We start from the raw sequence: 16,668 nt of genomic DNA, 5'->3' as shown, positions 1-16,668 counted from the left end.
TCCTTTTTGGTGATCTTGTTCAATCGTCGGTAGTCAACGCAGAACCTCAGTGTGCCGTCTTTTTTCTTCACGAGTACGACCGGCGCAGCCCACGGACTTTTCGATGGCTGTATAATGTCGTCGTTGAGCATGTCGTCGACTTGAGTCCGGATGGCTTCGCGCTCGTGGGAGGAGACGCGGTACGGTGACTGTCGGGTAGGTCGGGCTCCATCCTCGGTTATTATCCGGTGCTTCGCCAGAGGTGTTTGACGTAACTTTGAGTTCGACGAAAAACACTCGCTGTAGCGACGCAGCAAAGCCAATAACTTGTTCCTTTCTTCTTGCGGTAGCGCCGGATTCACGTCGAAGGGGTGCGGAAGCTTGAAGGTATCGTCGGGTGCGCGTTCAAAGTCGGCGACTGCTATCACGTCACTTGCTAGTTGCGTTTCTTCGACGAACGCAATTGCAGCGCCCTTGTCTAAATGCTGGTACTCCTCGGTGAAATTGGTGACCAAAACGTGGGATTTGCGATGCTTAAACCGCGCAATGCCTCTTGCGACAGACACACCGCGGTCAAGAAGCAACCTTCGGTCACTCTCCACGATAGCGTCGACGTCGGGAGCAGCACCTTCACAGTAGACGGCGATCATCAAGCTTGCGCGGGGTGGCAGGGTGACATGATCATCGGCTATCCTTACAGCTGCACGGTGTTCGGGGTTTGGTTCCGGCGTCATGGAGTGATCGGAGGAAAAAGTTATCGACTTGGTCTGCAGATCAATTATTGCGCCGTTGTCCGTCAAAAAGTCCATTCCGAGAATTACGTCGCGGGAGCAGTTAGGCAAGATGACGAACGCGGCAGGGTACGTCGTGCCGTCTATGGTGACGCGCGATGTGCACGTTCCACTTGGCGTCACGAGGTGGCCTCCTGCTGTGCGTATATGCGGACCGTCCCATCTGGTCATAACTTTCTTCAGTTTAGACGCAAATGGTCCGCTCATTACCGAATAGTCAGCTCCCGTGTCTACGAGGGCGACTACGTCAAAGCCGTCGATGGACACCTTGACGTCAGATGCAGTCTTCCTCGAGTTCCGGGTTCGTCGGGGCGTCGTATCTCTGCTTGTACGTGTTGACGGTCGGGCACTGTGCGTCGTCGTTGTCCATGTCTTCTCAGCGGACGTCTCGGTCAGGTCGGGTAAGCGTCGCGGCGTATAGCTGTCGTCGTGTTCGGGAGTCTCATCAGGGTTAGGTCGGGTCGTCGGGATGAGGGCATGTCGTGAATCACTGTCTTCGGCGCGTCCTTCCGTCGTTGGAGGGTTTCCGGTTTTTCGCCGTAGAGCAACTTCACCTCCAGAAGTTGCTGCTTTTAGTTTCCCCCGCGTGGGCTGGGGGACCTTCCACGGGCGAAGTCAGCGTTGCTACGGCGGTTCGGCGATTGGTATGGGTAGGGCGACGGCGAACGGTTGAAACGCGCTGGGCCACGGCTGGTTTCAGATAGATACTCGTCGATCTCACGTGGTCGTTGGCCAGGGAGAGGGCGAGGTGCGTCGACGGAGAAACCACGCAGTCCGAGTCTCTTGTATGGGCAGCGACGGTAAATGTGGTCGGCCTCTCCGCAGTGGTAGCACAGAGGACGGTTATCGGGAGTTCGCCATACGTCCGTCTTCCTCGGCGTCTGGTTTCGGGCTACCGGGGGTCGGGCGGGTGACAGTGGGCGGCGGTACGGCGGGGCCTCTTGACGGCGTGTTGGAGCAGGGCGGGGTCGACGAACAGCCGCGGAGTATGTCATAGCTTGTGGCTCTCGGGGTACCTCAGATGGCGTAGAAGAGCCCAACGCTTGTTGCACTTCTTCTCTAATCACGTCGGTGAGGGAAGCGACTTGGGGATGCGGCGGCGTTGGGAGAAGTTTCCGCAGCTCCTCTCTCACTATTGCGCGGATAGTCTCGCGTAGGCTGTCGGACGGGATCCGCGTGCTGCCAAAGTCGTTCTCATTGGCCGCGCCAACAAAGTTGCGGTCATGCTGCTTAGCACGCATTTCGAGGGCTTTTTCAATGGTGCTGGCTTTGGTCACGAATTCGGCGACGGTTTTGGGCGGATTTCGGACAAGTCCAGCAAACAGTTCCTCCTTCACTCCGCGCATTAAGAAGCGCAACTTCTTTTCTTCCGTCATTTCGGGGTCCACGCGGCGAAATAGCTGCTTCATCTCCTCAACGAAGATCACGACACCTTCGTTGGGGTGTTGCGTGCGTGTTTCCAACAAAAGGGCGGCTCTTTCTTTCCGCACGACGGTAGTGAAGGTCTTAGTGAACTCGCTTTTGAACTGAGCCCAGTTTGTCAAGGAGCTCTCGTGGTTCTCGAACCAAGTGCGAGCCGAATCTTCCAAGTAAAAGAAAACGTGCCGGAACGTTTCTGCGTCGTCCCACCTGTTGAATTTCCGGACGCGCTCCAGTTTCTCCAACCATTCTTCTGGGTCGTCTGCGGGGGCTCCTCGGAATGATGGCGGTTCCCGTGGCTGCTGCAGAACGACAGGAGGATTGGCTTGGTTGAGCATGGTGCTGGTTGCGACGTTTTTCTTCTTCGTCTTCTCCGGTAGTAGACCGAACTCGGGTGGTAAATCTTGCACGCGGAGGCTGGCTCTTGTTGGACTGGCTTGGCGGCTTCCAGAGGTTGTAGTGGGCATGAAGGGTGCGTACCCAGCACCTCCACCAGATGTCACGTAGCCAAGGACGAAGCAGTTGTTTGGAAAAGAAACAAGTTTATTGGAGCGAACTTGTGCTCCCCTAACAACTTAAAAGAATACAGAGGCGGCGAAGCAGTGGTCAACAAAGTGACGTACGTGCGTCGGCGAGTGTCGCAGAATCGAATGCCCCGGCGTCTGCTCTGCAGGCTTTTTATCTTTCGGCGCGCGTGGTTCTGGAACCGTCGATTCGCATCGAGAACATTGTAGATGCAAGAAGATTATTCCGGGATGTTCACGTTAGATCGGAATGCTCTCCCTATCTGAACAGATAACACATGCGGCACAGAAAGAAAGAATGAAACACCACGCGCTTCCCTTGGCACGGAGATAACACAGACCGGCGCAGCCGGGCGGTAAAAGCAAAACACAAATAAACAAACCCAATGCATGGTTCGCGGCAATATCGTCCGACCATTCAAATTGGGACATGGTGCTACCTTTCGTCACGTACGCATATAACACCGCCACGCAAGCGACCACAAGCTTTTCACCGTTTTTCCTTCTATATGGACGTGAGCCGTCTTGCCTGATCGACACTATTCTGCCCTATCGCCCCGACGCCTCTGAATGTGCCCCAGTTTCCGAGATGGCGAGGTATGCTGAGGAATGTCGACAGCTCGCTCGCAAGTTCACATCAGACGACCAAGGACGCCAGAAGTCTCGACATGACAGCTCCGCCGCTGCACCAACGTTTGAACCTGGATCCCTTGCATGGCTTCGTGTGCAATGCCCCACTCCTGGTCTTTCGGCGAAATTCCTTGCTAAATACCATGGCCCATATAGGATTCTCGAACAAACATCGCCCGTGAACTACCTCGTCGAGCCCGTGACTCCCACCTCAGACCTTCGTCGTCAAGGTCGTGAAATAGTGCACATTGAACATTTGAAGCCCTACTACGATCCCCTCGTGGTTTCGTCCCCTTAAGTCGCCAGAATGGCTCCTCTTTTCGGCGGGGGGTGATTGTACTGGAGATAGTAGTCTCCGACACGACGACATACCTTGCGGTTAGTGTGCGCCAATCTCCCCTGTACAACCGACGGGGTATGTACCGGAGGAAGGACTACTATGGGCCGCATGATGATTGCAGGCGCAAGGTGCTGCGCGAGAGAAGAAGAGGCACGGTCAGCATCGCGTGGCTCGCTCTAAGAGAACGCACCGAGACATCGGTCTGCGCTGCCTTACCCGTCTCTGGTCTCTGCCTCTTTCCAAGCGTCTTGCCGGTCCCCAGCTATAATCCCCCTTACAATATATATATATATTTATATATATATATATATATATATATATATATATATATATATATATATATATATATATATATATATATATACATGTATATCTTATGCTGAACTTCACGCGATTCTACAGCCCGGTAAGTTTATTTGCTGGGTTGACAGATCTTGCTGGCTGTTGGTGGCTGAAGGGTTTTACGGTTCTTGCAGTTTGAAATGTAAGATCGTCATTGACTCAGCAACTCTAGGCCATCAACGTTTCTTCTTCATCACCCACCTTCGACCTCCCAAGAAACATCTTTAATATCCGCCTCACTATCCCAAACGAACACCAGAGCCCCTTTTGGCAACAATGCTGAAGGCGGAAGCATCTTCTTGCTGCCAGTTCACGAAGCAGTACTTTTGCTTGAGAGACATTCAATTTGCAAAGTAATATGTTTGCCCGGCATCAGAACAAGAGGAACTTGTCCCTTTTGACATAGGTCTTATTTTTAAAACAACGCACATGTAGCTCTTGCATATGTGAGAAATATAGCAACACAAAAAAATCCACCGACTGCGGTTTCTTCGCAGCTATAAAGTAAGGAATGTGTATAACTGTAGGGATGTCGGATGGTGGTGAAAGATGACGTCACGTCCTAAAGAGACCGTCACGTCCTAATCATGGAGAAGGTTTGAGTTTTTGTTGAGTAGCAACTCCGATCGATTACTGGTATTACTGTCAGTGGAAGTAAATTTCCTAAGCAGTACATGCCTGCAAGCCACTGAAGACTATGGAGCCTTCGGGGGCCGTGGATATCTTACAAGTGCCCAAGTGACGCTGTTTGTACACAACCGTGTGTTATACTTTACTTCGAGAATGATTTACGTGTAGGTTTACGTCTGCGTGCACTGAAACTCTGCTAAGGTTGCTAAAATGGTGTACATCTTCGGCGTACGTTTCTAAGCGGTAGTTCGAACAGCTCACGCGTAGACATCCGTGGATAAAATGAACATTTGTAACAAAAGTAGAAAATATTGTGTCCAACACAAATACGCTCGTAGCATAAAGCTTGATTTCGGGGGATCTTAAGATTAGAGCCATCAACCCGGCAAGAAAGGAGAAGCTGCTGTCCCGGAACCTGATTCGCTGATCGTCGACTACCAAAGTGTTTGGGCCAAAAAAGTCTTTTCTCACTCTTTCTCTTTCTCTCAACGTTACGAGTCATCGGCTACAGCGACAATCTCTGAGCGCTAAGTTCTGCTTATAGCCGTATAGTCACAACAGGTTACTGTGGGGCCGACATGGAATGATTTCCAGTGAGTGAAAAACACGTGTGTTGCGTAATAGAGCACTGTGACCGAACTGGTAGCAATCCTATACAGCAGGGGTTCTCAAGCATGTTGGTCCCAGGGAACCCTGCTAAGTTCCGTTAAGTGCCAAGGAACCCCCCCTACCTGCCCCCCCTCCCGCCATTTTTCATTCCGTTCATGCTAAATTAACGTGAAATAAATTCAAAAGCAAGCAAGGGTATCGTTTTTTAAATGCAGAGCATTTCTTAGCCTCGCCTGTTCCTGCGTCCGACGGTGTCAACAGTTTCGCGTCCGCAGCAGGTGCGCCTCTCCTTCCCTCCTCTCTCTCAACAGCAGGTGGAGCGCGCATGCGTCGTAGTCAGCCCGTTCGCTCCGTCGCGGTCTCGGCGTAACATGTGCGTGATAGCAGCGCGGTGGGGCGTGGAAGGGCGCGCGCTGCTTGCGCATGCGCGCTCTCCCCCCCCGTACTGCTCTCCCTCTACTGCGCGCGCTGCAAATATAGCGGCTAGCGGTCGTTCGTGTTTCAGTCACTGCGTTGCTCCTTCCTTCCTTGGTTGACGCTCGTGCCCACGTTTACTCGTGTCTGCTACTCCAGCATCACGGAAGAAGCGATGGAAGCAACACTGCCTTAATTCAATCAGTACTGAGGCCCCAATGCTCTGCATTTACTCGTGTTCCCCTCGCGGGAAGGCGCGGGAATTTTTTTCCCCCGTCGACTTTACGCGAATGCGTACGCTAGCGGCACCTATCTCCAAACAGGAGAAATACGCATGGGGGTAATATAAGGCCGAGATTAAAGTGCAATAGTTTAACCACGTGGCCCGTTTTCGGATTCTGGCTGGCTACAAGCTGCTCGCGAGATTTATTGCGTAGCTCGCGCGTTTCTGTTATGCGCCTAGATGTGCCTATTGACACTCGGGCGTGAGTAATGGAGGTTCCTTAGATCGGTCGCACCTCAAGTTCACCATATAAGACTTCGGGACTGCGGAACCAGGGAAAATTTATCAGTGGCTCGCGGAACCCTGAGGAGGGGCCTGCGGAACCCCAAGGTTCCGCGGAACCCACTTTGAGAAACCATGCTATACAGTGATCTTACATTAGATATTTTCTATTTTCTGTGTCTGATACGATGACTTTCATGACTCTAGGTGTGTCCCGTGAGTGGTGCGGAGCATTTTATTTTGACCACTCTTTTTGGTTTCCGAATGATCTTTGGAACTCCAAAGTCCTCACCGATGAATACAATCATAGATGCACTCGAAGCCTTTATGAGATGTTTATTTGATAAACGTCAGACTGAAAAATACATGAGAAAACCTTAACTCTCACAGTTTATAGAACACACTGGGGCAAGATATGCATGAAAACGGTATCTAATTTTTGTACCTAAGTGATGACTATAGCACTATACAGGTTAATCGTTTCTTGATGGAAAAATTATGGACATGCAATTTCACTACCAATTCGGCACCCACCTTTGAAATGCTCAATTTTATCTACGTTTATCCTCCCGGAGGTGTGTTATAGAACACTACTTTTGTGTGGGTCTGTTGTCGTTGGGGCTCACACTACGCATCTGGCGGTTGTGTTTATGTCTAGACATTAGAGCCTGCCTCAAAGGGGCTTCGGTGTGTAGGTAGAAAGCTGCAGGATTATAGTCCTCAAAACAGATTAAGGTGATCACCGCAAAGCACCATCAGAATGACAGCTTCGTTGATTTGTACCAAGGGAAGCAGTAGCTAGCGACGGACACGGTGTAGACCCCATTTGTTGATTCCTGAAATTAAAGTTTTCTTGCGGCTTTGTGAAAATTGTTCTCATTGACTGACGAATGTATTATACCTTCCACTGATCCTTCGTGAAAATGAGGAGCTTTAGAAGGTCACTTGAAGAAACTGGTCGGAAATTTTTCAGCCTAAGAGTGTTAGCCTAACAAAAAATTAGGGTGTAGTAAAAACACGAGCAATGGGTTCCTACACGGTGCGTTATCTGGCAAAAGTCTTTATAAACGGCTGTTTAGCATGTGTTTGTCGCTATACGGCACGTACTCAATACCTGCATTATTGTTACGCCATTTTTGGCGGGTTCGCGAATCCCTATTTATTGGGTGACAATATTGCGCTTTGTACATACGCTTGTCCGTGTTTGGAGTTCGTCATTAATGTACCACGCGGGGAACTTTTCTTATTCCTTATTTCTATTTTAACACAAATTATCGATGGGAGCCACAACGTGTGAAATATTTGTTCGAACCACGCCAATTGGATGAATGTGACTTCCGTCTAAACAGTAATAAGCATCATTGTTGCCAAATATTCGCCTAACACAACACAAAATTTATTACTTAGTGAAACCCCAAAGACGTCAAGAAGTAACTTGAAAACAAATTCCCTTCACGCACAGAAAGGGTGTAGCGGAGAAGTTGCCGATGCTTTTCAAAACTGACTTGTATCTTTGTACCCAGCATGCATTTTTAACCCCAGCTGACGCAAGCATCGGTAAGGAGCTCATCGGTTCGTTTCCAGTGGCTTACATCCTATTGTGGCAGCAAGGAAACACACGAGTAGCAGCGGCTCTGCTAAGGGCATCACTAACATCGTCAGTGATAGCCGAGGCGACGAGGTCCTTGGCAGCTTTTTCGTATCCCCAAATCAGCCTCTGTGTTTGCGCAGTTTCACTCAGTCCCTCGAAGCTTGAACGCAGGTCGCTAAACGTTGCGCCGACCGTAAGGTTCGCCACAGGGTTGTGCCACGGTTGAAAGTGTATGTTGAGGTGAGCCAGTACGTCGCGGAAGGTCACGTTCACCCGTACTTGGATGACATCGTGTCCATCCCGTGTCAGGAGGCTTTTCAAGTAGACCTGCGAAAAAAGTAATGGCGCATGTCAAAACTTTAGGTGCGGGCCTTTATAAATCGTTGCCTTTTTTAGGACGGAGTCATTCAGAACATGACAGGCTGAAAAGTACACCGACTACACCTGACTGCATCAGCCCCCCCCCCCCCCCCTATTATTTTTCGTAAAGTTTTACTGGAGGACATCGTTGTAAATTAAGGCCACTTCATTAAACCACCTGTGCTATTGCCAATATACAGTCCAAATGAAACTGAAGCCGTCGGCTATTAGTTCTGCGGCAACTCAGATAAGTTTCCCTCTACCCTCAAGAAGCTAAAATTGGTTTTTTCCCCTCAAGAAGACCCTTAATTGGAAGAAAAATCAGCTGAATGTCACGTTCAGCCAATCACCAGTTATTTAGGAGACAGTACATGCAAGGAAGCCTCGAAGTATGAATATTGCCTAAAATTGGAGCAAACGGTTAGCTAATTCTTGTACACCGTGCACTATTCAGCTGTCAACCCCTGATAACTGTATTGAATATTTGTTTCTTCGTGCAGTCCGAATTAGTATTCACCAGGCCGCCTGGTCAGACTCTGAGAAATCAATTTTCAATGTCAGCTTTACTGAATTTTTTGAAGACTCGGTAACAAACCGAGCACGCCAGTGCGCTGTGAGTTGCTTTGGGTTGGGTTGTCTATTCCTCCTTAACTACTAGAGACCTTGCGTGACTTCATGTTTGCAGTTCGGCAATATCCCTATAAATATATTCAAACCCAGGGCTCAAAACGGTGCACATTACCTATGGTTACTACATTTATAATTCGAAGAAACGTTATCCTGGTTGCACATTTTCTATAACAGCGCTGCTATCGGTAGGAAGTGTACATTAGTTATGCCTAAAATGTTCGCACCACTTCATTTCTGCTCAGCCGACAAATATGGCTTCGGTGCAATGTTTGGCCCATGAGCTGAGTATAAATGAGAACCCACTAACGGTGGATGGCTGTACAAACCAACTGTAAAATTAAAATCGTGAGTTCTCGAAAAGCCATTTTGAAGACAGCGAAATCAGGACACGTTTGAAGCCCGTTCAGCCGGCGTTGTCGGCCGTGGAATACATTACAAAATGACACGCGACTTGTGTACCTTGATTGTCTTGAAGTTGACGTGGCAGGTGACGTTGATCCTGTCCGGAAATTCCTCGGTGACACTTGCACACTGGTCTCCCCGCTGAACTCGAATGATATTGCTGAGGCCTGTGACGTTGGAAGTCTCAAAGCGGACTGGTCCGTATTCCTTGTCATGGCTGTTATGCAGGGCAAATGGTGGAACATGCAGCGGGTCGAAGCGCACCAGGAAGTTCTGGTGCCGGAGGCCCGAGTTGAGGACATCATCCACGTATGTGTTCACATCCCAGAAGGGTAGTTGGCTATGGGCTCCTCTCCAGCCGGTGAACACTTGAGCGGCCAACAGAACAAAATTAAACACCCAGAACACACAGGAATAATAACGCTATCTTGCTATTGAGACATTACAATTGCGCGCGTTGAGTTACGAGGTCATCCCCTCGTGTATCGCCAAAGGACTGCAATCAATATTCGCTACCGGGTTTAGAACGATTTGCTACAGGGTCCATGCAGCCGTTGTAAGGTAGGGCCGGGGCTTCAGCAAACACTGCTGCCAGTGGCAAACCACACGTTAGTGGAATGCAGCTGGCGGTAAACGCGGCGTAGCTGTTTATGCCGTTCCATCGTTCCGTGGTGCTGCTTGCAAATTCAAAATACCGCGAGGGCTTTTCAGCCCTATGAATCTTGAGAGTGGAGATAACCTTTAGGAGGCACGCCACGTGTTAGGAAAACCGCAGAAGAGGCTGCGCCAAGCTATAATACCGATTTGCAAGCGCAAGCTCATTCCATCGCGCAATCGTGGTAATACACAAAGCAACTTTTTATACCACACTGGGCTCTGCGTGTATTGTGCTGCATCCATGAAAATCATGCAGCTCACTTCTTCGGCTAAGCTGCCGTGGACGACGTATTGAAGCATGCTGTGGCGCTGCTATTCCCAGTTGGTGAAGAAACGGCGTCGCGCACGCGCGAAAGACAATGTCTGTGGGGCAATTTTGAAGATTTACCCGAAGGAAAAGAGGCTGTTCTCTGCTACGGAACCTTATTACGTAGGATAGAAACGTGGCCAATCTAACTTCAATACGCTTTCTGGTGCTACCAAGATAAGTTTACCCAATAAATACCGCATGACTATTCAAACATTATTGCTTCACGTTGAAAATGATGTTTTATGCCTGTAATCATACTTGTTTTCTGGACAGTTGATTTATGGTCTGAAAGAACCATAACGGCGCGACTAAACGACGAGAGAGACAGGAGGGGGCCAGAGATCTGCCCTCAGTTTTATATCCGAATGCGGCGGTCGCGTTTTATCATGTTTATGCAACTGACGACTGAAAAAAAAACAGAAACTTCGCCGCCTCCGCTGCATTGAAGCCAGTGTAACAAGTTCTGGGATAAAGTAAATGTTGGGCATTTGAAGGAAAGCGGTAGAAACTTTGGTGTCAATTAACGCGTTCAATGCTACAGCGTCTTCTATTTTTTCTATGTATAGTTGCTGACTTTGATTTCGACAGTTCATTTTCCGTTCATATCGATTGTTTCGTTTTTAGACAACCGGATGAAGCCTTCCACATTTACGTATCACTTTCCGATTCGGTTAGTTCTTTTTCAAGATGTTTTTTTATGGTTTTTCTGCGACGGGTGGCGGTTGCCTTACCTGAGAATATAGAAACTCTATTTCGTTTAGTTATATTTTTTGTAAACTGCCAGAACATTTCTCCGACCACCCAGTCACCGAACTCGTACGTAACTGCCTCTCTCTACAAACGAAGCGGAGCCAGGTATCCCACCGCTCATCTGGCGTGGAAATCGCTATGATTCATACCGGTGGAAGTTAATGTTAATACAATTTACGTTGTACTAGTACAATCCATGAATGGTAATACTCAACACGGGTGGAGCCAGACATACAGGGCCGCAAAAGACAGAACTGTTCATACAAATGATGTTTCCGTACCAAAAATTGGTTGTCCCACGAGTTTCCGTAGCTGCTAGTGCCGCGAACAAGAAAACACATCATACAGGAATTTCACAAGACATGTCCGCCCACAGCAGCACCTCTATAACAAAGGCTATTACGCAAACACGACAAAAACAACAAAATTCTGCGCCCCCTAATGCGCCGGCGCATTCCAATAATGAGAAACACGCCGAGCAGTTGCGCCACCCGTCCAGTTCCCCGGCCACTATACTACCACTTGGGAGGGTAACATCTAGCTTCCCGGATCATTCCGCTCTTCAATTACTTCAGTGAAGAGCAGGTGCTACCGAGACTAACGGAGGTTGAGTCGTAATGATAATGGCAATGCGTCGTTGGCATTAATAGAACATTTTTTAGCTGGAAGGACCGCACTACCGCTGACTATTTATTTTTTTTAGCAACCCGTTAACATTTAGGCGTTGTGATATAGCTTGAATATTATTCATAATAGACTCCCCTGTTAGAAATTTAGATACACTAGCTGTTAGGTGCAAGACGTAAGTATCGTTTGTCCTTAAAGGAAGGCATTTGTTCGGTGTCGTAGCATAATCTCTGTTCTTTTACGCAGCACTTTAATTTATTTCTAACCATTTTTGTTGCTTTCTGGCTTACTTTATGAGCAACGTTGAGAACCTAATTTAGGGTGGTTCGTATGCCTCCCCCCCTCCCCCCTGCAAAAATTTAAATGGGTGTGATCGCAGTCTAACAGACATTAAAGATTTCCTGCTCCTATTTTATAAATGACTCATTCTTTCATTCTGTAGAGATTTATGATAACCCTTTTTGTTCTAAAACACCTACACCTACATTTCACCAGTTGCAGCAATAAAGCGCCACCTGGCGGCGCGAAATAGATGCTTCAAGACAAGGTCCGTCTCAGTACAGATCTGCGTACCCTAGCGCCATTGGGCCACTTTTGTAGACCTGTTATTGACGAGAAGTGCGATCATCCCTCTTCAACAAGCACTCAATTTAGCCGCTCACCAACTACAATACTTACTTTCAGGGCCTTTTAAATATCTCTGTCAAAAGGAAATAAAATGTTCATTCCCTGCACTGCTTTTGTTTATTTGGCTTTGTCGATTGCGGTGGCCGAACTTGTCGGGCCACTTATCGAGCTTTGTATGCGCAGGTTCTGAGGTCTCGCTGAGGTCAGAAGCCGAGGACAGGTGCCGAGGTCCTACAAGTCTCCAGGTCTTGTTAACATCTATTTATTAAGCCTTTGAGTCCCGGAAAATAATTCCGCGCTTTGATGTACACCAGTTTCACATAGGTCCTTTCACGTCACACGTCATTTCGTTCCGCACACGTCATTTCATTTACTTTGCGCTTGTAAGAAACCGAAATAAATCAGGAGAGGTTATTTTTGTTGGAAACAATTGAGTGTCGATTGATTTAGATCGATTGATCGATTGCTTTTTTTTTACTTACTGGAATGACTGAGCATGTTAGCCGTTTTTAAAGCTCTCTCCAATACACTTCGGTGGACATCTGGTACTCTCTGAATATGCAACGCGTATCGAAGCTCACGAGTACGGGCTCAGATTATTGTGGCCGCTCCTTAGTCTTCTGAAAAAGTAAGTAATAGACCATATAAATAATTTAACTTTTTGACTGACCGCAATAATATAGTTCACTGGTAATTCCAAGAAGCTTTGTCAAACGCAACTCTGCATGCATGTGCTGCTCTGCGAGTATCAAACGCTGTGTTAGGCTTCAAAATATCAACATACACTTCTAATATTCCACCCTCGAAGGACTTGCCTAATGAATTACAGAAGCAAATGCAGTGGTATTTACGATACTTATAGGATCTTAGGTCCACAGATTGGCTAGGTCGGGATATGTGTGCGGCTCAGCTTAGAGAAGAAAGTCTACAAATCATTAGGAATATCGGCTATGCCTGAGAACGCTGTAGCAACCACAAAACAGGGATATCTTTACTATGTTTTGGCGGACAAGACAGACAGAAAAGCTTAGCAAGTTGAAGGTCTGTGGTGAGATTGGAAGCTCTTCACGCCAAAGTTTTCTGTTAATATCGGTTACTGTTTTTTTTTTCCAGTCCTCAGATTTAAGCACCGTTTGTTGCGTGTTTCTGCAGTGGAACGCAAGAAAATTTGGTGCGTCTTTAAATCCCAGCTGTTCAATCCCAGCCATTGCACTTCCAGCGAGAGGTGACTGATCTAGTACCTAGCTGCAGATAGAAAAGAACAAAACCTAAGGGCAAGGAATAAACCAAGGATACGCAAGAAACAAATGCTTTAAGCTCTGTTGGAGATGCATTCGTCGCACAGAGAACGTATAGAGGCTGACGAAAGTGACGATAAAGATGATGCCAACAAGGATGAGATATCATTATCTTGCCTTAGTTCTGCTGGTCTGTGGTGTATTGCTGTATTGCCCCTTAAGCCAAAAATGATGTGGTCGGGAAAACTTGCTGCCAGTTTCTTTGCTGCCTGGTGAACTAACACCACGTATGCAATTTTTTGACCGCATGCTTGTTGATGGGGGAGGGTCCACCGGGTCTTTGCAAAATGGCTGTTACATAACGGCCAGCATTGCGGGTCGGTCTCGCATATCATTTTATAATCCTATTTGACGCGCTTAGTTCCATTTGGCAAACTCACCTGCTAAAATGAGGCATATTGTGAACGTCCTAGCCATTGGTCACCTAAAGACACAAAAGGAAAACGACAATGCCAATAAGCATGATGACCTTGGTTTCGACATTGCCTACTTCCATAATTACTTTTTGTGTTCTAACCGTATTCCCCCCCTATTGCTTTTATTATCAACTGCTTTATCGACGTGCCTTTGTATGTATTTTACCCCTTACACCAATTGTAGTTTACTCTTGTCTACCAATTACATGTTTGCTCTTTTATTACTCTCTTCTCCTGTAGTTTTTACTCTCTTTCAATGTTCAAGGTTATTCTTTATCTTTTAATACTACCATTGCCCCTCTTGATTATGTCAGCTGGTTTTTCGTTTCATTCCGTTTCCCTCCCTTTGCTAGACCCTGTTCTCCAGCGTGAGCTCCGACTAATTTGTGCTGAAAGCATTGAAGTGAAAATAAAAACAGAATTATTCACTCCAAGCACGACTTCTAACGCAGCCGTGAGAAATGAAAACATTTCTCTAGTTGAGTTTTTTGTTGCCCAGTGCACTTCTTTGATATAGACTAAAATATCGTGGATACACACTTCGGTCATCACTCACTTAGAGTAAGAACCGCGTGTGAAGAGCCAGAATCGGAGAAAAATAAGAGCAAAGATTAATTTCTGGCATTGCTCACTCGCTCTTTATACCTGAAAATTGTCCGGTTACACGACAAGGTGATAAATACCAACCCCTGCTACATTTTATATACCTACTACTACAAACGCAGAATGCGACATCCGATTTATGGGTTAAATACCTTTTGTACTCAAACTTTGGTTTTATACTTCTATTCTATGATATTTCTACCAATAAAGACCAGATACATGTTCCTTGGCAAACCAAAATATATTGCTTTTTTAACGCAGCAAGCGTCATTACCTACCGAAGAGATAAGTACTAGGAGTTTTAGGCAATAACCAACAGTTCTGATAGCTGTCAACAATGAGCATTTTAATTATCGATATGCTTAGCGTACACTTGAAATTATCGATATGGAAATTCAGTAGAACAATCGGCGGATTACCCATACCTTCTTTTTCGGATGAAATCTTAACAAGTTAAACGGCAAGTGCCAGTGCCAAAGCCCGTGATTTCCTCTCCAGTGCAGAGCGATGTAGGCAAACCGCAGGTAAATATCGAAGCGGTGGTGTTTAATTTATGGCTGCGTCTCATAAGTTACGCTGCTACTTTACATTACGACGTCTTCGTTTTGCCACTTTTTCGTTTGAAAAACAGAGATATTATTATGAAATAAGGGCCTTACGAAAAATTCGGCACTAGTCCGTTGTCATGGCTGTGTAGCTTCACGCAGCACAAAGAGTGGGCAAGACACCAAGACGCTTAAGCGTCTTTCATTAGAAACACTACAAGCCAACTTAAAAACTTGAGTTAGGCCGCCTATGTAAAACAGAAATCTTATTTACGCACCTGAATTCTTAACTGCTGTGGAGCGAGAACTGTGAAGAGTCGCAAAGTACAGACCTGGCTCAGCTCTTCGAAGAAATCTTCTCTTCTTGAGTAGTACGCCGTCCAAGAAACAGGCGTGATAATGGAGGCGGCGAGTTTGAGACACTATCAGACAGTTGTCACCGAACGGAGGCCCTTTAGATAAAGGAAAAATACCGTATCCTAGCATTCAAGAGGAAGGTACTTTAAGTGGCGATAAAGCCGCTGATAAGAAAAGGAAAACAGCGAACCTTACAGGCGGTTGAAGATCCGTTGAAGTGACAGCAGGCCACTTCCATCTGCAAGTTAACGACGACGCCTAAGGGGCTTGCATGAGAATTGCTATAAATATCCAAACTACCTAACAAAAACTAGAAATTCTTGTTCATAGTCAAGTTTTGACTGCGAAAAACGAACTTGCAAATAAAATCGCCAAGTTGAACACCTTAAAGATCTGTTGGTAGTTCATGACACTGTTTGAAAATATTCTTCGGTGACTTGTTGCCATGAAGGTAAAATTTCCAATGCGTGTGCCGCGGGTGCCCAAAAGAATAACTCATTAATTAGACTTCGGCGTTCGTTAAGCTGTTGAGCGGTGCCAAGAATTTAGTAAAGGGAAAGCCTTGAATGCCCATCGAATGCGAAAATCGACCCTCTTCTTCGTCGGCGTCCAAACCAACGGTGCCGGAATTCCACCGATGAAATAAATAAATAACAAATTTGAGTACACGTCGCATTCAACCCAACTGGCCAGAGCACTGTGTCCCAGGGCTACTATATCAAATATCTGCGGCCGGGAAAGATGCGTTTCGCCTTGGGGAAGCAGTTTCATGGAAAGTGCGCTGCCATTTTTCCTTAAGCGCTCCATAATACCTCTACACAACTAAGGCATCCATAAAGCAATCTGGGGAAAATTACTGGCGGTTAACCAATGATCAAAATATGCTGGTTTAATGATAGTGTGTTGCGGTCAATGCACCCTGAATGAAAGCCGAATAATTCTAGTTTGGAAGTTCAATGCGTCGCAAGTATATCCGGCTATGAGGCGCGCCGTAGTGGAGGGCGCCGGAATAATTTCCTCCACTTATGGATTTTAGGGCACTCCGAAATCTCAAAACAAGGCAGTTTTATCTTATAGCTACAAATTTAAACAGACAATAAAAGAAAGGCACCGAAAGCGATAAGTTATCCTCCGCGGTGGCTCACTGGCTAAGGCGTTGTGCTGCTGAGCACAAGGCGAAAAGCAAAAGGAGGCGAAAAGCAAAAACACCAGTGTGTACGAGATTTGGGAGCACGGCAATGATCCCAAGATGGTAAAAATTAATCCGTGGCCCCCCACTATGCCGCACATCATCGCCTGCGTTGCTTCGGCG

General features: G+C 47.0%; 1 protein-coding gene across 2 annotated transcripts; it reads right to left on the bottom strand.

The window, feature by feature from the left end:
• Positions 1-6,499: 6,499 nt before the first annotated feature.
• On the bottom strand, positions 6,500-15,433 carry LOC144175813 (uncharacterized). 2 transcript variants are annotated; one of them, XM_077704812.1, is made up of 4 exons: positions 15,332-15,433; positions 13,816-13,859; positions 9,224-9,534; positions 6,500-8,101 (listed from the first exon to the last, which is right to left on the bottom strand). In XM_077704812.1, the coding sequence occupies exons 2-4, from the start codon at positions 13,850-13,852 to the stop codon at positions 7,772-7,774; spliced, it is 678 nt and encodes a 225-aa protein (XP_077560938.1). In that variant the 5' UTR covers positions 13,853-13,859; positions 15,332-15,433; the 3' UTR covers positions 6,500-7,771. The 2 variants fall into 2 exon arrangements, with proteins under 2 accessions (XP_077560938.1, XP_077560937.1); XM_077704811.1 differs by having other exon boundaries at positions 15,278-15,431.
• Between the last annotated feature and the right edge of the window lie 1,235 nt (positions 15,434-16,668).

The sequence above is a fragment of the Haemaphysalis longicornis genome, unplaced genomic scaffold (genome assembly GCF_048455015.1).
Source record: "Haemaphysalis longicornis isolate Haplotype H1 unplaced genomic scaffold, Haemaphysalis longicornis Haplotype H1 scaffold_3, whole genome shotgun sequence".
Lineage (NCBI taxonomy): Eukaryota > Metazoa > Arthropoda > Arachnida > Ixodida > Ixodidae > Haemaphysalis > Haemaphysalis longicornis.
The sequence above is the reverse complement of the archived record's forward strand: the minus strand, read 5'-3'. Positions and strand labels throughout refer to the sequence as shown.